The following is a 24,359-nucleotide window of genomic DNA, read 5'->3' as shown; positions in this document are numbered from 1 at the left end:
AAGAACCTACAATAACTTTTTTGCTCTTGAAAATAAAATAGAATGTTCTATTTGTAACAACTTTGGTCATAAAGATTCTGAATGTAGGAGTAGGTTTCGGCAAACAACTCAGAAGGAGCAAGCTTCATTGAGCCCCAAAACATGGAGGAAGAAAGAACCGCAACCAGAAAGATACGGTATAGCTTTATGCGGAAGGGCAGGAAAACCAATGGTACATCGATAGTGGATGCTCGAAACATATGACAGGTGATAAAGAAAAACTTCAATCATATAGTACTTTAGAAAAGGAAAAGAAGGTCTCATTTGGAAATGACACTCCTGCATTCATAAAAGGTAAAGGTTCTGTTCTTTTGAAAGAAAAGGTCAAAGTTGAGAATGTTATGTATGTTGATGGCTTAAAGCATAATCTATTAAGTGCCAGTCAAATGTGTGATCAAAGAAATGAGGTAATATTTCGATCAAATGGATGTATTGTTCGTGAGCTTGATACAGGAGAAATAGTGATCAAAGGCATAAGAACACCAAATAATTTATACATACTCAAGGGAGGACAACAACAATGCTATCTAAGCAAGAATGATGAACATTGGCCATGGCACATAAGATTGGGGCATCTAAGCTTCTCTCAAATAAGGAAAGCATGCAAATATCAGGCGGTTCGTGATCTCCCTGACATCAGAATTCGAGACAATACAATATGCAAATCATGTTAGTTTGGGAAGCAAACCAGAACTAATTTCCCTGAGAAGGAACGATCAGCTAGTAAGCCACTTGAACTTGTCCATACTGATGTATGTGGTCCATCTAGGAAAAAGTCACCTCGAGGAGAATAATACTTTATATTGTTCATTGACGACTTTTCTAAGATGTAATGGATAGGACTTATGAAGCATAAAGACGAAGCTTTCGAAAAGTTCAAAACATTCAAAGCCTTGGTTGAAAACGAATCAGATCGCAGAATCAAATGTCTCAGGTCTGATAGAGGTGGGGAATTTACCTCGGATGAATTTTTCGATTTTTGTGAAGAACATGGAATTAGAAGGGAATTCTCTACGGAAAGGACTCCTCAGCAAAATGTAGTGGAAAGGATGAACAAAATGGTTCAATAAATGGCTCGTGCTATGCTTGATGAGTCTGGAACTCCCAAAACCTTCTGGGGTGAAGCCGCATTTGCTGCAGTTACTATTCTCAACAAGACAAACATCCGAGTAAATAGCATTCAAACTCCTCATGAACTTTGGTATGGTAAGACTCCCACAGTAAAGTACTTCAAAAATTTTGGAAGCAAATGTTACATCAAAAAGACTGATGAAAACCTTGGTAAGTTTGAACCTAGAGCAGATGAAGGTATTCTTCTTGGTTACTCTCCCCACAGCAAAGCATATAAGTGTTACAATAAAAGTCTTGGAAAAATTGTTGAAAGTATTGATGTAGTGGTTGATGAAGAAGGAAACATTCCTAGGCAAGTAAAATCTGAAGATTTCAAAGATGATGAGGACTATCCTTCAACATCAAATCAGAATTATGATGAAGAAGAAACCCATGAGGCACCAGAAGAGCAAATAAGGATAGAAGAAAAGACTCCATCCAGATTCGTTCAAAAGAATCATCCATAAACTCAAATTTTGGGGCAGAAAGAGGCAGGTGTACAAATAAGAAGAACTATTTCAGAAGCTTCAAGCTATCTAGCATTGCTCTCCTCCACTGAACCACAAAATGTAAGTGAAGCATGCAAAGATGAATGCTAGGTCAAGGCCATGAATGAAGAACTTGAGCAAATTGAAAAGAATAACACTTGGGAGTTGGTTCCTAGACCAAACGATAAGAATGTCATAGGGACAAAGTGGATATTCAAAAACAAGCTGAATGAAAATGGAGATGTTATTAGAAACAAGGCCAGACTTGTTTGTAAAGGGTATGCTCAACAAGAAGGTATAGACTTTGAATAAACTTTTGCACCAGTTGCTAGACTTGAAGCCATAAGAATGTTCCTTGCTCTTTCTAGCTTTCAAAAATTCAAATTTTTACAAATGGATGTGAAATCTGCCAATGGAGACTTGGAAGAAGAAGTGTATATTGAGCAACCAGATGGATTCATCCTTGGAAGTGATCCAAAACTTGTATGCAGACTTAAAAAGGCACTCTATGGTCTTAAACAGGCTCCAAGGGCTTGGTATTATCGCTTGGGCAAATACCTCCATCAACAAGGTTTTTCAAAAGGATCAGCAGATAGCAATCTATATGTAAAAATTGATAATGATAAATTGCTAATACTTGTCGTATATGTTGATGATATCATCTTTGGTAGCAATGAAAAAGCCATGAGTCAAAACTTTGCATTGGTGATGCAGAAAGAATTTGAAATGTCCTTGCTTGGTGAGCTGACATATTTTCTTGGTTTACAAGTCCAACAAAATAAAGACGATATCTTTTTATCACAAACCAAGTACCTCATGGAGATCTTGAAGAAATATGGCATGGAAGATTCGAAACTAGTATGTACTCCTATGGTAACAAGATGCAGCCTCAGCGCAAATGATGATTCAACAGTAGTACATCAACCAACCTATAGATCCATGATTGGTAATCTGCTCAATCTGACAGGTACCCGATCGGACATCATGCATGCAGTGGGAATAGTTGGAAGATTCCAGGCAAATCCGAAAGAAACACACCTTCAGGCAGTTAAAAGAATCTTCAAATATCTTCAAGGGACACAAAACTATGGCTTATGGTATCCTAGAGATACAAATCTCACACTTCATGCATATACAGATGCAGATTGGGCAGGAAGCGTGGATGACAGAAAAAACACTAGTGGTGGTGCATTCTTTATGGGTTCTAGATTAGTCTCTTGGTTCAGCAAGAAGCAAAGTTCAATTGCTTTATCTACAGCTGAAGCGGAATATGTGGCTGTTGCATCTTGCTGCACACAACTCCTTTGGATGATGCAAATTTTACAAGATTTTCAAATCACTTGTACTCCACCTATCTCTATTTTATGTGATAATACAAGTGCAATCAGCATTTCAAAAAATTCAGTCATGCATTCAAAGACCAAGCACATACCTATCAAATATCATTTTCTCCGAGAACAGGTGCTTGAAAAAAAGGTCAAATTGGAGTTTATTCCCTCCAAGGAAAATATCGTTGATATACTCACCAAACCACTACCCAGGGAGACATTTGAATACCTCAGACAAAAGCTCGGAGTAGTTGATGCATCATCTTGCTGTTGAAACTTGTCTGTTTCAGAGAAAAGTGGTTGTACGCGAGTTTAATGAGGAGAATCCGCGTACATACGCCGGTTTATGTGGTTACAGTCGCGTATATGTTGGTTTGAAGACAAACAGTGGGCCAGGCTCAGGATGAAAAGAGTCTGATATGGGTCTGATAGAGACCATCTGGCACAGGTTCAGGGGGAGCATATATATTCTTCTAATAATGCATTTTTGGCATTATCCTAGAAGATCTTGGTTCAAGATCACAGTGTTTTGATTTCAGGGGGAACAGGTGCAGAAGGAGAACATGGTTGTTGGTCTGAATGATGATTGACAGATGCTGCTAATGATAGTTGTTGATAACTATCATAGTCTGGTTGTAGATATTTCGTCTCTATGTCATGTATTTCTTTTCTTATCAAGGTCATGTAACGGCCTACTTTGGTTTCCCCACTATGCCTGGGATGGATGATGTAATGTTCTTGTTTTATCTTGTGTAAACTTTTGGTGTATCCCCACTTGGTTGGGTGGATGAGTCAATATTGGTATATCCCCACTTGGTTGGGAGATGTATGTATGTATGAGTCTTTGGTGATAGGAAGGTCGCTTATGATGTATAGAGTCATGGTCTTTCTTATAGATCATTTTTCTGCAGACCTTGCCTACAGTCAGGGGGAGCATGGACAGCACAGCAAAGCAGAGATTTCAGCATGTACTCAGGGGGAGCATAACCCTTTGCCCTTGATGTCAAAGGGGGAGAATGACTTTGAATGATTTGGGGTTGCCATCAAGTCCAAAGGGGGAGATTGTTGGCATTATGACACAGGTTTGGCACTATGGCACAGGTGTTGTCCTTGATGGCAACTCACTCAGATGGCAGATCACAGTTCAAGCTCTCAAAATGGAAGAAAAATACATATACGTAGGTTCCTCTTGACCAGATCGCATATACACGCAGGATTGATGATCAAAAGTCGTGTATGCGCATGCATGCACTTTCATGCACGGAAAAGCACGTACATGTGGGAAATCTTATTTTTGGGTCCATGGTATTTGGACCTATGGTTTTGGACCTTGGTATTGCGTCCGAAGTATTGAACCCAAGTATTTGGTTCCTAGTATTGGTTCTCTATGGTTTTGGACCATGGTTTGAGTAAGGCCTTAGACTATAAAATGGAGGAGATCATTTGGCAAAGGCATCGACTCAAGTATTGAACATCTTATGAAGAGCGAGATCTGGAATTCTGGTGATTGGTTTATGGTGCATAGATGAATCTGAATCAAGGAGGAACCTGAGCGCAAGAAGATGGATAAGTTCTATTGATGGGTCAAAACTCAAGTCTTGAATAGTAGTATCTTTGTGATTTTGATCTGTTATATTTGGCGCATGACTTGATCTATAAATCTAATAATCTGGGTATAACTGATGTCTGAATAGTTGAAAGGGTGAATTATCTTTTATAGATCTGTACGCAGGTTCGACACATCAGAGGCACGTATACACGCTGGTTTAGTAAATCAAAACAGCGTATACGTTGGTTGGCCTTAATACACTGGTTGAAATATGTTTAGCTACTTGTGTTTATTGTTGCAGTGTTCTAGGTTCAAACTTGGTGTCTGGTTACTGTTACTATTTTCTGGGTATAGCATTCAGAGAAGTAACCATTTGATTCAGTTTGTTTGGTGCAAAGGAGATTAGTTGATACAGATATACTTGATGCTTGATTGATGTTATTCATGGATCCAGTGTGAAAATTTATGAAACGTGGTCCCTGGAAGAAAAGAGAAGGTTGTAGCCTTCTATAGGTCAGCACCTACGTACTAGTACCTCAGCTAGTACAAGAGCTAAGGGGTTGTAGCTCCCTTCCAGGAGAAGCTAGAGAACGAGAGAAGGTTGTAGCCTTCTGCAGGTAGCAGCCTGTGTACTGGTATAAGACTGCACCAGTACAAAATCATTGTAAAAAGAAGTTTCTAATTAAAAGAAGATAGAGACGAATTGCAACAGGTGGTTTTCACCCACATTGGGTTTCCACCTTATATCTATGTGTCCATGTGTGTGATGATCTGTTCTGCTTTATTGCTCCTGTTTATTGTTCTTATGATTGATGAAGTCCTGATGCACTGATTAAAGATCAACAATTAATGAATCTTAAGTTTTCTGGTATACGCTGGTTTCTTTAGACACTGTAGCATATATACGCAGTTTCCCATAGCTGAAGTAGCGTATAAAAATCTGATTGTGAAATGAAAAATAATTAATTTAATAATACTGATTCACCCCTCCCTCAATATTATTTCCAACACTTGAATGATGTATTTCATGTTTCATGTCTCAACAAATGTTTAGATTCCACCAAAGACCCCCACTCCAACTTTTCAACCCTATATATGCTCCTCTAACTCCAACGCACAAGAACTCATGGATGTATAAGTAGTAACATGGTTTATTTAGATGTAGTTTAACAAAATACTACATAAGCAAGCATTTGAAAATGGATGCTTTGATTCCTTGCATGCAAGGAGGCTATACACTACCCCTTGCTTAGAAGTATAGGGTTTCCTGGTATTTGTGCAAAAGGGGGCACTTTTATGTTTTGATGCCTAGTTTCAAATATGAAGATTCAGAGATGAATCGGGTATTGAGTCCACAGTGTTATGAAGGACATGGATCAAGCACTTTCAAAATGTTTGACGTGGTCAAGAATGGACTTTAGTTGAGAACATTTGTTTGCACTTCAATACAAATATTCCACCAAATGTGCTTTGAAAATTATTAGTTTTTGTAGCATCGGATGTGTTCTAGTCACGAAACTTGGTAGAGAGACTAGAATACATGAAATCTCCATAACCCACAAATCGTTTCTGGAAATTCCACCTAGAGATGGCTTTATTAGATTATTAACCTATTTTTTTAATGTTTCCTAAGTCTAAACTTAGGAAAACTGGTTAATTAATCAGAATTAATTAAGTCAAGGTGAGAATTATCTAGAAACTCGCATGGATTGATCCAGAAATGATCTGAGCCATCGATTAAGATCTAATCTTGGTTGTTGGAGTCCTAATATGAAGATATAAGGGATCGATGTGGTGATGGAGAGGAGACACTGGAGCAACAATTCTTGTGCAGACGAACTAGCAGCACTAGAGTTTGAGCAAAGAGGGATGCAGTATCAGTGAGGGGCAGGGATAGTGATCCGGAGAGGCAGTAGCAAGAGGTTTCCCAGTGCAGGAACGCAAGTGCAGGAATGTGCGAGTGTGGGAATGCACGAGTGAGGAACGCGCGAGTGTAGACAGCGTGAGTGTTGGGGTTGCTTAGGGAATATCTTTGCCAGATTTTCTTTTTATGGATTGTCAGTTTCGGCATCCAGATTATACTCAGAGTTTCACTGCTACATAATAATAAAAACCCTCACTGTTGCACAGGTTTTCCCACACTGGGTTTTCCCGGGACATTTTTCCAAAAATAATTGTGTAAAATTTATGTTGTGTGTGTGTTAGATTTTCTTGGTTTCCAGCACTATTTTCTTCCGCAATTTATTTGTAAAAATCACAGTGTGAATTATTTGATATTTGCCATAGCAGACAACAAATAAATTGCTAAATAAATTAACAATTAGAAAAATAATTTCCAATTGTTGTGATAAATGATTTCACAAAAATATAAGTTCATTCCACATATTTGCAAATGTATTCCATTTGTTGGAAATATTGTTACGTTGTGTTAACATTTGGAGGTTGTGTTTACCATTACGATAACAATGCGTTTGGTGTTTCTTTAAATGAGGATTGAAGGGTTTTACATTGTGTTAATAAACCTTTGTATGTTTTTATATCATGGAATGCAACAACTTGTTGATGATGGAGTTTTTAACCTGGTTGAGGCTTTCTCCATTCTAGTCCCAACACCATCCTCCTTCATTGATGTTGTTTGTTGTGTATGTGTTGTTTACTCTTATGCCATTAATTTCTGCAATATTCATACGCATTTACATTTTCAAACAGAAAGTATCCATTCATATTTATGCTATATTACCCAGGTTACACAGCTATGATATAGATATAAAGTCTTTTATATATACCTCCTCTTCATCACTGAGAATGAAAAAGGACACCAAAAACCCTAGACAAACAAATTAAAGTAAATCACCCTACTATATTCCTTAACAAGTAAACCATAGTTATTTACAAAATAGTTTATTATGCCATGTCATAAGATCACACACGCACAATGAGATCTTGAAGGTATAACAATTACAGAGTAATATTAATAAATTGATAAATGACTTGAAAAAGGAAAATTCTTACCAAAAGTGGTAAAAGGATACAATAAACTAAAACAAGAAAATTTATACGAATTTGTTTGGCCATTTTTTCTCATATTCTGCATATGACTTTTATATACTCTTATATGTGAGCCTATTTGATCTCCATTTCTATTTTTCACTTCTGCTTTCTTATACATCTAATAGATATAGGGGAAAGATTGGCTAATGGTGAATACAACCAAAATTTATTAGGGATTTTTTAAAAATTGGGAGAAGATACAAATAAAATTACTGTAGCAGCATCAAGATCTTACCTATGTCTTCAAATTGATCTTGGCTCAACAATATAGCAGGCACATAGGTTTCAAGTGGATCCAACTTTTTCCTAGCACCAACCAAAACAATAAAATTATTGAAAACAATTAAGAAATAAGTAAAATAGGTTCAACGCAATGTCAAAACAAAGTCAATATCATTCATATGCCTCAAATAAGCATCAGTTAGATTGGAGAAAAATCATCAATTATACTTACCTAATTATTATGTAGTAATTTTCCTATTTTATCTATTCCTTTCTTTGGAAACGTTAAAAAGAACTCCAAACTGGAACTCTTTAAATTATTTTAAAGCATGGAAATTACTATAAGCTCATGCAGATCACAATAAATACAAGCATCCAGTCAAGACAGCTCTCTATATTTGGCTAGTAAATAATAACGACAATTACTACTATTTCATGGCATCTTTTTCCATAACTATTTGAAATTATAACAGCTATTTGTTTCGAAAAGTGCTTAAGGGCATGAAAATAAGTGTGTCAGGCCATAAAATCATTGACGGAAGAAGTTATATTTTGAGACCATGCTTTAACCCTAAAAATGTGGAAAAGGATAGGGTGATGTAGTGGAAGACAAAAAAATGAATAATAAAAAGCATGTTAACAAATGACCAAAACAACGGGTGGCATGAGCAGAAGGGGTTATCTCTAACCATGATGGAAATCAAGAATCTGTCTATGTTTGTGGGCTTGGAATTGCAACAAACAACCAAGCGGAAGCATACACTCTATTTCAAGGCTTAGCTATCACAATTAGCTTGGGAATAAAATAAATGGTCATTGGAGACTCCTGATAGTCATAAAGTCTTTCACTTAGCAAAAACCTCCAAGTGACTCCTAACTAGCCACAATATTCTCCAAAATTGCAAAGCTCACTCAGAGATTAGTCAAAATCTCGCTCTGTCATGTCCTAAGAGAGCTCAATTGCAAGGTGGATGATTTAGCTAAAGGAAGCCTCTGGTTCTCCTCCAGGAATTATGACGAAAAATGGGGTCATGTATACTTCCTCAATTCCCTAAATCCACCCCTCAAGATTGTTGATTTTTGTGTAGCATCGGGAGGTATTCCCACATGCCAAGAGGTCACCTAAGTCGGCCTAGAAGAATTGCGAAAATTAAAATCAAAAAATATATATTTTTTTGAGCATCATGTAGGCCCAAAAAGGACAAGTCAGCCCCACCACGAAAGGGTGTGTCCCTTGTTCAAAATTTAAGCCATCTGACTTGTATATATACATGATGTGACACATCATTTTGACCATTCATTATCACATCATCTCTCTTCTAGAGCAGTAGCACGTGTGACAAAAGGAGGTCGAATTGACATAAATTTGACAGAGTTGAAAGAGGGAAGGTTGACCACATTTGATCGAGCTGTAGAAGCCGAGTTTGATCCCAGTTGCCCGAACTGCAAAGGTTCAGTTTGACCGCAATTGACCGAGCTGCAAGAGCCATAATTGATCCCTGGAGCTGCAGGGTCGTGTTGTCGCATAAGATGTACACCCAAACGTGGGAAAAGTTTCCAACCCCACAAGGTATAGTCTTTATGGCGCAACACTCAAAGTAGGGGTTGTCACCTATTCCCTACTCACTTTGTTTAAGCTCTCTCCTAGGCAAGCTACGGAGCATAGTCCCTTAAAGATAGAAAAACTAAGGAAAAACTTGTTGAAACAACAAGTCTAGGAGCGTAGTCCCTAAAGATAGAAAAACTAAGGAAAAACTTGTTGAAACAAGAAGTCTAGGAGATCTAAGGGAAAGGCAATCACTTCTCTTAGTAAATTGAATTAAGATTAGATGGCAAGCGAGATTTATAACACTTAAGATGAAGTAGTGAAAGAACAGTGCCTTAGTAAGTATAAGAAATCAATAGATCAAGATAGTCAAATATATGAGCATTAGCAATAAACTTTAGAGAACACTTGCAAAAAAAAGAGACTTGTGCTTTCAAGTAAAGATGATATTCAAAGGACAATAAACTTGAAATGGCAATTATAACAATGTAAAACTTGCAAGTGCAAATTGAGCTCACAATTCCAATTACAATGATTAATGATGGTGGATGAATGCAAGATCTATCTAATGTGAACTGCAAGATCTTGGTTAATTTTAATTATATGCCTATCCTGAGGGTGAAGGCCTTCTCCTCAATTATCGAAGCAAGTCTTAAACAAGGTTGTAGAAAGAACTATTGGGAAAGGACGCTAAGGCCTCATTAACGGTAACTACTTAGGAGTTCTAATGACCCAAGTGCCTTTGTTCCTACAAGGGATTGCCCACAAGAGAATTGCAAGGTCACTTGTTTTAACCGTTGAGTAAGGGTCAAGCTTCTCAAATCGGATATGAAGGTGGTCCTAACTTTCTATACAACCAAGCTTATGCTTGGAGATAATTTTTATAATGCAAGTCTGGATCTTCAGATGATAATGTAGATGGCAATGACAATGAGATGAAATTGTTTCAATGAGACAAGATGCTTCAATGTAAGAAACGTTAGATTACTTATAACCAAGATTATAGAATATCACTTAAAACACAAGATTATAAGATTTCAATAGTGAACAAATGAAGCACCTTAAAGATTTACTCAATGACAACAATTCAAATGCCTTTAGTTATAATGCTTATTAAGATGTTCTTCACTTATATGATATAACAATTGAAACAAGTGAGAATTAAATGATGCAAGCACAAGTAAATAATGGCAAATGAGATTGCTAACAAGATAAAACAAGATAATGCAACTCAAAGACTAGATCTAACTTATGATATCAATGAAATTCTAATCTAATCAAATGAGAGCAATAGAAAAGATTAGTATCTAAATCTAAAACTAGAACAAAGAGAAACTAACTAAGAAGATGAAGGCTCCTCCCTTTTAATAAGGAGGGGGATACCATGGGATTGAATCCCAAGCTCCCTTCAAGCAAGAAAATCAATTTTATTATTAACTTCACAATGAAGAAGAAGCCTTTAGGATAATGAGAAAGGCTATTCCAACACCTTGAGGAGATTACAAAGATTATTGCTAAGTTGCAGGAAACGTGGGGGGAGGGGTCGTTTCAGGCACGAAACGGAAACGAAACTGGGAAACGCGTACGGTACGGCCTGGAAAGGCGTTTCCGGCCGTACTGCCACGTTTCCCGAAACGGAAACGTGGCAGTACGGCCGGAAATGCGTTTCCAGGCCGTACAAGCCACGTTTCCCAGTTTTAATGTGTTTTTTTTTAAAAAAAAAAATTATTTGTTTTTAAATTTTTTTTAGGTTTCCGGTAAAAAAAATTTAGGTTTTTAGCATTGTGCTGCTTCTAATTTTGATGAGGATTGTTATGATGAGGATTAGTCTTTTGTGACTTGTCTCTATAGTTCTTGCAGCCTTATAGTCTTTATTGTACTTGCAGCCTCATATACTAATATAAATAAAGGCTGATTTTGGATTTTCCTATATTTTTATTTTCATTATGTGATCATTCATGACTCATGAGTAAATGTGATGTAAATTTAATCTTAATGTTTAAATGTAATAAATTATAATCATATAATGTAAATGTATCATTAATGCTTTATGATTGCACATATATATAATAATAATTTTTAAATATTTTTAATATATATATATATATATATATATATATATATTCGCGTTTCCCCGTTTCCAAAATTTGGGGAGGTCGCATTTCGTTTCGCTTCCCGTTTCGGAAACTCGTTTCCATTTCCCCGTTTCGTGCAACTTAGGATTATTGCCACTTCTACAACAAACAATCACTCCTCAAGTCACCAAATGTCAAAGATGAGGGCACAATCCAATAGATAACGAGCTTCAATGAGAGCCGACTTGTTCCAAACCCTCACCAAGCTCACAACCTTGATGAAGATGACCTCAAAGCCCACGCCTAGCAAAGAAAAGGCTAGAAAAGAATTTTAATAAAATTATGCGATAAGTTATAAGTGTTTTCAAGCCTTAAACTCTTGAAGTTAAATGTCAAAACTATCCAAATAAAATCACTTTTAGATCAGAAGGGTATGTGTCCCTCCTTTAAGCTCACGGCTAGGAGGAACGAGGCCTCAAAGGCCTTGTGGCTAGTCTCCAAAAATAGTCTTCAATAATCAGTTTCAAGAGTCTAGTCCTAAGCTCAAAAATGAGAGATAAAACCCCTTTATTGTATGAATATAAGCCTACAAGAATCCAAGGGTTAGTCCTTAGATCAAATGACAAGATGAGAAACCTTAGGAGGCTTGTGGCTAGAAGTAACAAGCTCCAATAGGCATGCGTCTAGGTTAGAAATAGATCAAAAGGCTAGCAGCTAGCCAAAGGAAGATGTATGGTTAAGAATTGAGCCACAAAAATGTCTATAAGCCTACAAAATCGAAACCCAAGTCAAAATTTCAATGAAAATATGGAGAATATATATATATATATATAGATACATATATATATGAAATTTTAAATTAAAAATCCTTGTCGAAAATCAATTTCCAATGTGAGAAAGGGCTTCAAACCCTTGCGGCTCCCTTAAAAAAAATTCGTTGATGAGGTAAGGCCACAAAAAAATTTGAATCGATCCCTTTGAGATGCCTAAAAGAGGCCTAGAAGCATGCAGCCCTAAAGAGAGAAGATGATAGGCTAGACGACCCTTAAAAGATGAAGCGTTGAGCTAGAAACCCTAGTTGTCTAGGCTAGGTGAGGGTTAGAACCTTCACAAATCAATTTCTCTTTGATCCTTGAGATAGATCCACCTGCAAACAAAAATCAAAAGAGAAACTCTAGATGTCTCCTCAAATCTGCAAAAGAAAACCCCAAATCGATATATACAAGATATACAAATTTATACAAGGGTTACAAATTATATACAAGAAATTTGTTTACAAAAATTACAAAGGCTAGATCAAAGAATGAGGGTTCCTTGATTAGAAAAATAATAGCTCTTATCAACAGATTCATTTAGTTAATGCACAAAGAAATAAGGATAGATGATTGAAATAAGATTAATAGATGAGCAATATAGAAGAATCTCTGCAAAACAAATTGTCAGATAAGTCTTTGAAATTTAACAAAATTGGCTCTTAAGCTTTCTTGTCATGGGAGTTGGCTAGTCCAACCAAAGACTTCCTGTCACGCACAAGATCTGAATATCAATGAGATCTCTACACACTTAAGATCAAGATCAACAAAGGTTAGATAACACAATAAATATCAAGATCTAGAGATACCTCCTCGATCAATCGAATTAAAATGCTTCTCTAAACCCAATAATTAATGCAAGATGCCTGTGCAAATATTTAATCCAACAATTGGCTAATGAAATAACAACTAATAAAATTTAATTCAGTAGAGCATTAAGAACATAATTCAAAAAATCATTACCCACAAGAAGTAGAAGAGGAACACCACCATGAATAAACCCCAAAGACTTCTTTATTATTTCCATAAAAGTATTACAAACCAGCAGAGCTTGACTAAGAGCTCAAAGATGATTTTCTCATGATACAATGAGGAGCAATAGCTTCCTTATATAAAAAAAATGAGAGCACGAAGCCCCTCCAAGTGGAAAAACAGCTACTTGACTTGATCCATGGCTTGATCCTCTTCAAAAAAAAAATTGAACCTTTGATTACTGTTGCACATATCTCCAGAAAAAATTGTCTTCCTTGATGGGTGTGTTGGACGGACCAATCTTTGACTTCTAGATGGTTTTGGACCACTGGAAAATCATTAAAAATAATTTTCTTGGAATTCCCTCATTCGAAATAACCACCTGGACCAAAAAAAATTGATTTTCCTTGAGAATTATTTTTCTTCTAGCCCAATGAATTTTGTGGGTCTTTTTTGCTTTGGAAATGCGACCTTTCTCAGTTTTTTGACTTGATTCCTTTTTGGGGAAGGTCCTCATCAATTTCTAATAATTTTTCCACTTGGAGAGAATTTTATCTTCACTCATTTTAATTTTTTTTTACAAATTTCTGGCTAATTATTTTGCCATTTTTTGTCGAAAAATAAAATAAATGACTCTAGAGGGGTTGACATAAATTTTCCACCCTCCAAGTGTGTCTAGATAGAAAGTTTAGGAATTGAGGTGTTAAATCAAGTACTCATACCCCTTATAACTTCTATAGAGAACACATTTTTTTTACATCAAAATTTACATAGACATCCCATCGAAAGGGAAAATTTGACAAATAAAAAAATATAACTTCTAGACATAACCAAATTCTGCGACATTTGACAGATGACCTAGTATGATAATATACATAAACGTGATAACACTAGGACTCACCTAAGACCTTACCATCGAGCCCCACTCTAGCATTGGGGTATGTGCAAGAGAAAACTCTACTAATTATTTGCAGTTGAAAAACACAAATAATTAGTGAAGGAAAAAAACTCCCTAGAGTGAAACTCTTTGCTAAAAATCATAGCTTTACCTAGATGTTTTACATGGCTTCATAAACATAGAATCATTTTACAACAATGTTGGAATTTCTAAGTCTATCTGACAGAAATTCTTCCTGTACTATCTGATTTATTTCTTCCTACTTGTTCATTTACATAAGTTATTTACCATGTAAATGCTGAAAATAAATACAAGTACAATATCAACACATACAGATCATCAATTGAAAGAAACAAGAACACAAGTGACATAGTTATTTTTGGAATAATGTCCCCGGAAAAAACCAATGCGGGAAAATCGGTGCAGCTATCAGAGGGTTTTATTATTAAACAGTTTCATAATACAATTTGGGTGCCAGAAATGGCTCAACCAATAGAGGATGCCCTGGGCAGTAGTACCTCTCAGTCGAAGACAAATATCAGCCCCAATTTGCCCCACGAAATCTCCCAACATCAACCTCTAGTGTCTGCGTCAGCCTCTCTGGCCTTGCGTCAGCCTCTCGGGGCTTTGCGTCATCCTCTGGAGCCTCTGCGTCTCCCACGCTGGCGCTCCTCAAGCTCTGTGCAGCTCCTAGCTGCCTCTATGTGGCCTCTGGCTACCTCCGTGTGGCCTCTAGCTGGCTCTGCGTCAACCCTATCCCAGCTTCTGCATTGATGCTCCCGGTACTCTCTCTGCCTCTCTGCTACTGTATTCACTGCCCCTCAGCTACAACTCTGATCACTCCTTCGATTTCCTCAGCAAGCCCTGCCCCAGAAAATCGAATTCTTGATCAACTCAATGTGTTCTCCAACTGACCCTCAAGCCTCTTCTTATACTTTTCTCGTTGACAATTCAACGGTCGAGATTAAGTCCCTAATCAACAGCTAAGATTAGATATGGCTTGATCCATGACTTTTGGACCATTCTAACTCAATTTTATATTAATTCACATTAATATTTTATTTTCCCTAAGTTTAGACTTAGGGACTCCATTAAAAATATTAATTATTTTAATATCTCCCAAACTGGTTAGATTCTGCCCAAACCATTTCTGGGTCTTGGAGATCTCATGTGCTTTAGCCTCTCCACCAATTTTCAAGGCTAAAGCACATCCGATGCTACCCCAAATCAACAAACAAAGGCCCATAGGGCTGCAAAATTTGGGATTACAATGAAAATCTAGAAGTTGTATGATGATGATATTTTGAAAAAAATCATTTGTTCTGCCATGTACATTACATCTTGGGATGGTTGACAAGTGTGGTCAACAGGTCGAGTTTGACCGCAGAGCTAACTATAGGTCCGAGTTTGACTGAACTAGTTTGACAATGGATTTTGGTCAATTTGACCAACATTGACTTTTGATTATTTTGGATAGGTTGAACGGCCTTGACTTGTTGGAGTTTGACCAGATTTATCTGGTATTTTAACTTGGGCATTGGCAAAGATTTCTAGAAAAATTATTGATTTGTAAACCTTGTTGAAGAATAATTTCTCCTAAAGAGAAGTTGATGGGTTTTCTCCCAAGGTAAAATTTGTTGTCTCTATTGTGCATAGTTGTCTCTTTATGATCTTTATTGTTTCCACTGCATTTACTGTTGATATTTTATGTGTATAATTGCTCAATGATATCAATGACACAAGATAAATTGATTGAAGATCATTAAGTTAGTAATTATCAGATCAGAATATTGGTTTCTACTATGCATCTTTGATTTGTTTGGAGACCCATGAGGACACTTGTGTGCCCCCACATGTCATTTGGAGCACCACAGGTTATTACAAGGGGCCAACCCCTTGTCCACTGCTTTTGAGGGTCCTATTCTTCATTGTGGCACCCATGGACCTCATTAGGCCTCCTAGAGGGCCCTACGACATGCATAGATTATTTTTGACCTCTTGAGAGGCATACCTTCTTATTTATGAGCTAGTTTGGTGGGCTTGTCACCAAAAGTTGAATTATTAGAACATTATTTTATTTTTGGGCTTATGTAGGCCAAGGAGGCTAATTCGAACTCCTAAGTTATGTATAAATACAAGTGAGATGAGCTCATTTGCTCATCATCACTTTGGTTTGTATCATTTCTCTCTCTTGAGATTTTCGCACTTTTTCTAGAGGATGAATTGGAGCTTTATGGATGAATTTTGATGTGTGGATATTGGTTTATCTTCTCTTAGAGCTTCTCTCTTGTCAATTATGAATGGTTGGATATACTATGTTACAAGTAAGTACCCGCGTTTTAATGTTATTCTTGTTTGCTTTTGTCATATACGTTGGCTGGGATTTTCATTGTTCTAGGGCTAATTGCTGCATGCATTTATTACTTAAAAATTGTGGAATTTGTCTCAATTATAACATCTCTCAATGTATGGGCTATGTAGTATGAGCGAAATCTCCTAGAGTTAATTCTATTAAAAAATTTGACCTTGATAAGCCATTCCCTTTGCACAATCGAAGTATAAAAGCTACAAGGTTGCTTCTTCTTGACCTAGAAGGCTAACGAAGTGATCTTGAGACCTCCTTGACTGGAAACCAAGAAATCCTACTCATATTCATCATAGACCCCATTCTCCCAAAGATTAAGGCACTGATCTACCAAGGGTGGTCACTAAAACTCATATTCTTTCACCTCCTTCCAGATCTATCCAAGTTGGGGTACCTAAGGCATCAATTTCCTAACAAGCTAACCATCAAAAAAATTCGATCTCCTAGGGTCTCCTGCATTGGCCTTTACTCAAGCTCTACTCCAATTTTGAGGCCATTCCAATGGTGGAGTTGGGAGAAAAGCCAAGCCCTAGCTCTAGAATCAAAACTTGCCCTACCATCCCCAAGGCTAGTACTTCATAGGGTCAAAACATCTTGAAGTGAAAATACTTTCTTTGATCCTTTCCCCACCTTGTCTAGGGTAAGAATATCATTGGTTGCTACACTCTTTCCTCATACCCTAGATTGGGTCCTCTTGGCCCCGTGTTGTCCCCGCTCGTTTGAAAGATCATTCTTCAAGAACCATTCGGGATACCAATTCTAATAAGGATTTTAGGGATCGAGGAACTCCTTCATGAGTCTTATCCCATAAACCTAACCTTTAAATCCTCTCTTCCTTTTCCTAGAATACATAGTACCTTGATTAAAAAGCAAGCAAGCTCCATCCTTCAAACTCATCTAGGAAAGGGTTCCTTTGGGTCACTCATATCCATTGACTTATCCTTCATTAGTGACCCCATAAATATCGAGTCTCCTCCCATCTGTGAAAGTCTGTAAATAGCAGGGAACCTTAGCCGAGGTGACAGTGGGCTAAGTCTCTGTTTGTTGCCCTTGGCCTAACATTTGCCCTTTAGGGATCCAACTTAGGTCCCCTGCTAGTTTGAGCAGTAACAGGTAACAGATAGGGGCAATACCCTATTGTCTAGAGATCCCTCAACCCCAGGAGCCCTCCATCTCAATTCCTCACCCTGAGAGCTCAGACAAGGGGGCAGAGTTGGCTCAGTGTTCTCGATCAATGATGCCCCTTGTCAAGAGGGGTCACATCCATCAGTCCAAGTTGTTCTCTGAAAACCAAGAACTCCCTTTTAGTAAAGCCTTGGTGAGAATATATGCAATCTGCTCATCTGTCGATATATGATGGAGTCTACCGACTCCTCTCTGCACCATATCTCGAATGTAATCATATCGGATCTCTAAGTGCTTGGACTTGTCAAGAAATACGGGATTATCTGCTTGTAATGTTCCAAATTGGAATTTTAACATTGATAAGTAAGCAAGAACACAATGCAACATAGATAATTCAAACAACAATTAACACCCATAAAATTTACACCAGAAATGCGCCAAACTTAGCCATTTTATTATCAAGAGGAGAGTACAAATATATGTAATATGTGCACCTGGGCTTGCCAAAGCAAGCTAAACAACCTTGGGTGGTAAAATATGTAGCCCAGATGTAAGAAAATGTTTTCTCTTCAAGTTCTGCGCTGCCCCTGGAATTCTACAAATGTTGGCTAGAAAGAACCCTTGTTTGAGCCCCCTAGAATGCTCTGAAAATTCTGCCAAATTAATCTTAGGCTCTCCTCCACAAACCCATAAAAACCCATAAAGGGTTTCGGCAAATTCTACCGACCACCCAGGACCCAAAATTTCAGATCACTCCTCCCCACCGTCTACCAAATAATTCTATTGTTTGGGGCAACAAAACTCCCCCAAAAATTCTGCAAAATTAGGAGCCAACTTGCTGACCCCTGACTAACAAAACACAGAAATGTTTTGGGCTAATTCTGACCTACCGGAATTACCCAAAATTGGTGCTATGCCCTCCTTCGCAGAAACTGTGTCCCCCACAACCACAACTAGTAAATATGGCACTTATCCCTCCTCAATCCGTTGTAGAACCGCCCTAAAAATTTACCCGGAAAAAGTGAGAGGATTTCCTTCCAAAATCCAGCACAAGAGAAATGAATCCAGCCCCACGAACACTGCCCAGTGACACTTCTGCGCAATCCCTAGAATGGCAAAATTTGGCTCTCTCAAGAGCAGCAACTTCCAGCCTTGAAATTCTCCACAATTGTTGGTCCACCCTTCTTAAAATTTCTCCTAAATCCTCCGGCCAAAATACCCCTTGAAACTCCCTCAACTCAGTGGTACGATTTCTGCTACTACATCCTCCTGTAAACTCAAATTTGTTGAAGCAAGAGCTGATATGACCCACGAACTCCAGCAAACCTCTTCCCACTAAGTCCTGAAATTCTCTCCTAGGTGGGCACTCTAAGTCCACCAAAGAAAGAGTTGAGATTTCTGCCCGCAAATCTCCTTGTGCTAAGCAGCACTGGTAGTCTTGGCTAAGCAGCTCAAGAGTACTCTAATTCATAAATTCAAATTGTCAAAAAGCCCCCAAAATGATCCCTCTTCTTTCTAATTATCTTTGTTTCCCTCTTTCTCTCCTTGTGGACCCCACCAATTCGACCTCCTTCTCCCTAGCTCGATTTTCCTAAGGGGTTCAAATTCCCCTTTTTGGGTGGCCCCCACATCCCACTACGAATTTAACTTTTCCTTTTCTCTAATGTTGGTGGCCTCCATCTCTCCAAAAATTAAGTGGAGACGCCCTCCACCCACTTTTCCTAAGTTTACCTGCCAAAATATCTCCCAACACCCAATGGCAAAAATGGAATTTATTCTTAGCAAAATTAATTTAATTGGGGACATTACAATCCTCCCCATCAAAAATTGCTTGTCCTCGAGCAATGCCTGAACAAGAACCCTCTCATTTCGCTGAACCCAACAATCTCTGCACACAATACCGGGGTACCAAATGTACCACCCATCCATCCCTGATCTCTGCCCCTGTCCTGCCAAGATCCCAAGCCATCCTGATCAACATGAGGTATCCCTTGCTTCACTTGTTGTCCAGCTCATCATAGGCACCAGACACCCTTTGCATACTACCACTAAGGAGAGCATTGTGGTAGTATAAGATCCTGATCATCTCCTCGTGAAACTGCTCTACCAAATAGTCCCTCTCGTGTGCTTCAGGAGTGGACTCCTAAAGATGCAATCCAATCTTGGTGGGATTGAACCCTCGTCTTCCTGAGCTTCCCCTAATCTCCTCTTGCTAATCACCCTGCCACACCGATGAAGTTCCCCACACCGTCAACGAATCACTAAAACCCAATGGAATATTTGGATGACCTTCCCCTGTAGAAACCAACTCACCTCTACAAGTAGTTGAACTGCTAAGCCTGTTATGCCAAAATCCCCTGCCCGTCACAGAAGGAACCCATCCTGCTGACACCGTGACACCCCGATAATGCCCAACTGCTCAACATGCTCGTACCAGATCCTCCACTCCAGTAATGCTCAACCACTATATCTATCTCGATCAGCGCTAGGACCAACCTGCCAAGGCAACTTTGCAATGCTCGAGTCCACCACTCCATGTCTAGCCTCGATCCTGAGCAGCGACCTGACTCGCCATATAACGAAGGTCTCAGTGACTCCCCATGTCTCAACCTAGGAAAGCATTGGATCACCCTCCATCGTAACCCTATCCATCAAGAGGTGGAGTGGTCCACTCGCCAACCAGATCCTTGGATCCCCCAATCGTACTAGGAGCTCACAACTCCCACTCCTCATGGGTTGCTGCTGCGTAGCACTGCTACTTGCTAGAACCCACTTGGCCTTCATCTCTGACCCCGTATGTATCCCATAAGTGGACCCTAAGTATCAGGACTCTGTCCCACGCATGCCAATCTACCCTGCCCTTGCCAAACCTCACATTGAAATCTGTTACCCCAACTCCTAATGGTGCACCCAAACGTTGTTGGGAGTCTAGACACCCTCCTGTAGATGAGGTCTACCATCCACTGTCCCTCATGCATATGTAGCACCTCAGACTACCTCGCCAAAAGTGTATCATGCAGCTCCCTAGCAATCACCTCCCAAAGTGTGAGCCCAAGGGTGGAACATATGCTCCCTCGTAAGTAGACCACGCTATCCTTAAGCCGGTATCCATCAACTCGTGCACCCACCAAATGCCTCAACTGAAGCATCTCCCTCCTGCCCATGAAACATTATGTCTCATCCAACTGTCTAAGGTGAGCCTCCCATGTCCTGTTATCAGTACTGACGGCATCATGGGGTAGCAACCCAACCCTCAGCAACTATAATCGATGCTAGAGAGCGATAGGTATGTAAGTCCCCACGAGTATGACCAAGATCCGCATGGACACCGAAAGGTAATCCCATTGATGCCCCTCTCTGTCCTGGTCCTGCTGATAACTCCATCGAAGACCTGACTCTGTTGAGCAGGATGTCCCCAGATGCTCAACAGCACCCCCATCCATACGGGGTGAGCTGCATCCAATGGTATGCCTCCTCTCACTCCATGTTGTAAGCTCGCGCACCACAACACACCGCCATGCATTTGCGTGCTCGCTAGCAAACCACTGTTGAATGCTACATGCTCCTACATGCCACTGAATGTCAGGATCTAAAACTGAGATAGTACACATCAGTCGCACCCTACCGATGTTGCCTCCTCCACTGTCGTATCACCATACCCTCTGATGCATGGGCCTCGCCTCCAAATCCTCCCTGAGAGACACAAGAGGAGAATCCCCGTATGTACTAGTGGTGATGCCACCACTGTGCTGCTCCTCAGTGACTGTTGAGTCCCAACTAACTACAGAGAGTCCCTGGCCCCAACAAGGTACTATCTGGTGGCTTGCCAATGCCACCTCCAACAAACTCCTGCTAGAGTATGTTGATCATCCTGTGATCCCATGTACGACCATCATACCAAAACAACCTAGGGAGTCCCCTCACAAACTGACCAGCCACTGTCGTTGATTGAGACTCCCTTAACGAATGCTTGTGCTCAATCGCTGGGTCAAATATACCACCAATGTTGTAGTCAATCTACATATCTAGTAAGTGGTAGGTAGTCCCACTTAGATCACAATGCCAACCTAGGTCTCCAGTATCCACGATGCCTGAATGCGCCTACTGATTCTCACCCTGACCTATGACCAACTCCATACACCTAGCCCACTGCATAGAGCACCAACTCAAAATCTCTCGCCATCCAACCCCAAGGGAAGGATCAAGAGCATGAACTCCCATACACGGAACTAACCCTCCATCCTACAAAGGTTGCACCCTGTGCAGCTCATGTCGCCTCATCTCACCATCCTGGTCAACACATACAATCTATCAAGGTGACTCCGCCTCTCCCTCTCCAATGTGCAGTGGCAACCTACTAGTGCTACCAACATCATCTATGTATGTCTGAGTAGGGCTACCCTATCGCTCCAATGTGCACTCCAGTTGAACCATGAGGGAACCCAACCATTCCCCAACGCGAGACAGTTTGGCCGTTGACTCGGCACAAACTGCTCTCGTGCCCTCCAGCTCCTCATTCTACTGCACAATGGCCTCTCGCACTATCGTGGCCTTCTTTCTCAACGCTAGAAGGTCGGCCTAAAACTAATGAAATTGGGGAGGGCAGTTATCATCTGTAAACCCGGTCACTGCTTTGGGCCCCTCCATCTCTTCTGATACCTTGTCAACGACGTGTATGCCTCCAGGCACCTCATCAACTTGTTGTGGGCGACTATCACCTAGAACCTCGGTCATAGCACTGGGTACCTCATCAATCGTCGGCATCTCATCAATAGATGGCCCTCCTAGTGTATGCTCTACTCCCTCAACCAAGGTGTTAGCTGGAACTACCAAAGATGTTTCCAACAATGGTGACTCCTGCGCCACACTGGGTATATCGATGTGCCCCTCACCATCCTGCATGCCCTCTTGCTCAACCTCCTCCTCAAGCTCCTGACATCTAAATCCCAATCTCCACCAACAGAAATGCCCCTTGGTCTCACCCTCTAACTGCCCTCCTCTACAAGATGATCTCGTCCTTGACTTATGCTTCTCCTTCTCTGGCTCATCCAGAAAATGAGGCATGGTAGGACAGCCAAATTGGCCATACGTATGGGTGTTGTACTGTTGGGTTGTGTGTGCTTGGCTTCTTTGCTAGTTTTGTACCATTTGCTACATCCCCTCTAAGACCTGTTGGTTTTGCCTCCTCAACTTTCGATTTTGCCTCATCAACTCCTCCATGATCTCCTATGTACTTTTCCCTTACTGTGTCATTGGAGTGCCCATAAATTCACTAGTCAATATGCATGCATGGCCAAAACCTTCATGATCTTGCTAGCTTCCCAACAGTTGGCCAAGATCATGCTCTGATACCACTGTAATGTTTCAAATTGGAATCTTAACAATGATATTTAAGCAAGAACACAATGCAACACAGAAAACTCAAACAACAATTAACACCCATAAAATTTACACCAGAAACGCGCCAAACTAAGCCATTTTATTATCAAGAGGAGAGTTTTCCAAAGCAAGCTAAACAACCCCAGGTGGGAAAATATGTTGCCTGGATGTAAGAAAATGTTTTCTCCTCAAGTTCTGCATTGGCCCTGGATTTCTGCGACTGTTGGTTGGAAAGAACCCCTATTTGAGCCCCCTAGAATGCTTAGAAAATTCTACCAAATTAATCTTAGGCTCTCCCCCACAAACCCATAAAAGCCCAGAAAGGGTTTTGGCAAATTCTACCAACCACCTAGGACCCAAAATTTCAACTCACTTCTCCCCACTGTCTGCCAAATATTTGTTGTTTGGGGCACCAAAACTCCCCCAAAAATTCTGCAAAATTAGGAGCCAACTCCTTAACCCCTGACTGACAAAACCCATAAATGTTTTGGGCTAATTCTGACCTCCCGGAATTACCCAAAAATGGTGCTACGCCCTCCTTGGCAGAAACTGTGTCCTTCACAACCACAACTGCTAAATATGGCACTTATCCTTCCTCAATCCGTTGTAGAACTGCCCTAAAAATTTACCTGGAAGAAGTGAGAATTTCCTTCCAAAATTCGGCACAAGAGAGATGAATCCAGCCCCACGAATTTTGCCCAGTGACACTTCTGCGCAGGCCCTAGAATGGCAAATTTGGCTCTCTCAAGAGCAGCAACTTCCAGCCTTGAAATTCTCCACAATTGTTGGTCCACCCTTAGTGAAATTTCTCCTAAATCCTCTAGCCAAAATACCCCTTGAAACTCCCTCAACTCAGTGGTACGATTTATGCTACTGCATCCTCCTGTAAGCTCAAATTTGCTGAAGCAAGAGCTGATATGACCCACAAACTCCAGCAAATCTCTTCCCACTAAGTCCTAAAATTCTCTTCTAGGGCGGCACTCTACGTCCACCAAATAAAGAGCTGAGATTTTTGCCTGGAAATTGCCTTGTGCTAAGCAACAATGGTAGTCTTGGCTAAACAGCTCAAGAGTACTCTAATTCATAAATTCAAATTGTCAAAAAGCCCCCAAAATGATGCCTCTTCCTCATATTTATCTTTGCTTCCCCCTTTCTCTCCTTGTGGGCCCTACCAATTCGACCTCCTTCTCCCTAGCTCGATATTCCTAAGGGGTTTGAATTCCCCTTTTTGGGCGGCCCCTACATCCCACTACTAATTTAATTTTTCCTTTTCTCTAATGTTGGTGGCCTCCATCTATCCAAAAATTAAGTGGAGACTCCCTCCACCTACTTTTCCTAAGTTTACCTGCCAAAATATTTCCCAACACCCAATGGAAAAAATGGAAATTCTTCTTAGCAAA

At 39.8% G+C, this 24,359-nt stretch overlaps 1 protein-coding gene across 4 annotated transcripts in view; it reads right to left on the bottom strand.

The window, feature by feature from the left end:
* LOC149256028 (uncharacterized) overlaps positions 1–24,359 on the bottom strand; it is a 276,058-nt gene that overhangs the window by 184,265 nt on the left and 67,434 nt on the right. For 2 of the 4 annotated variants that reach the window (XM_089457363.1, XM_089457362.1), the window contains exon 3: positions 7,801–7,871. The exons of the other annotated variants lie outside the window; for them this stretch is intronic. In XM_089457363.1, the coding sequence (XP_089313489.1) occupies positions 7,801–7,871 (71 nt within the window). The remainder of the gene's footprint in view (positions 1–7,800; positions 7,872–24,359) is intronic. 4 annotated transcript variants of the gene reach the window in all.

This window comes from Pinus tabuliformis, chromosome 7, assembly GCF_031772625.1.
Source record: "Pinus tabuliformis cultivar Carrire ecotype Pingquan chromosome 7, CPIR1, whole genome shotgun sequence".
NCBI classification, from domain to species: Eukaryota; Viridiplantae; Streptophyta; class Pinopsida; order Pinales; family Pinaceae; genus Pinus; species Pinus tabuliformis.
The sequence above is the reverse complement of the archived record's forward strand: the minus strand, read 5'-3'. Positions and strand labels throughout refer to the sequence as shown.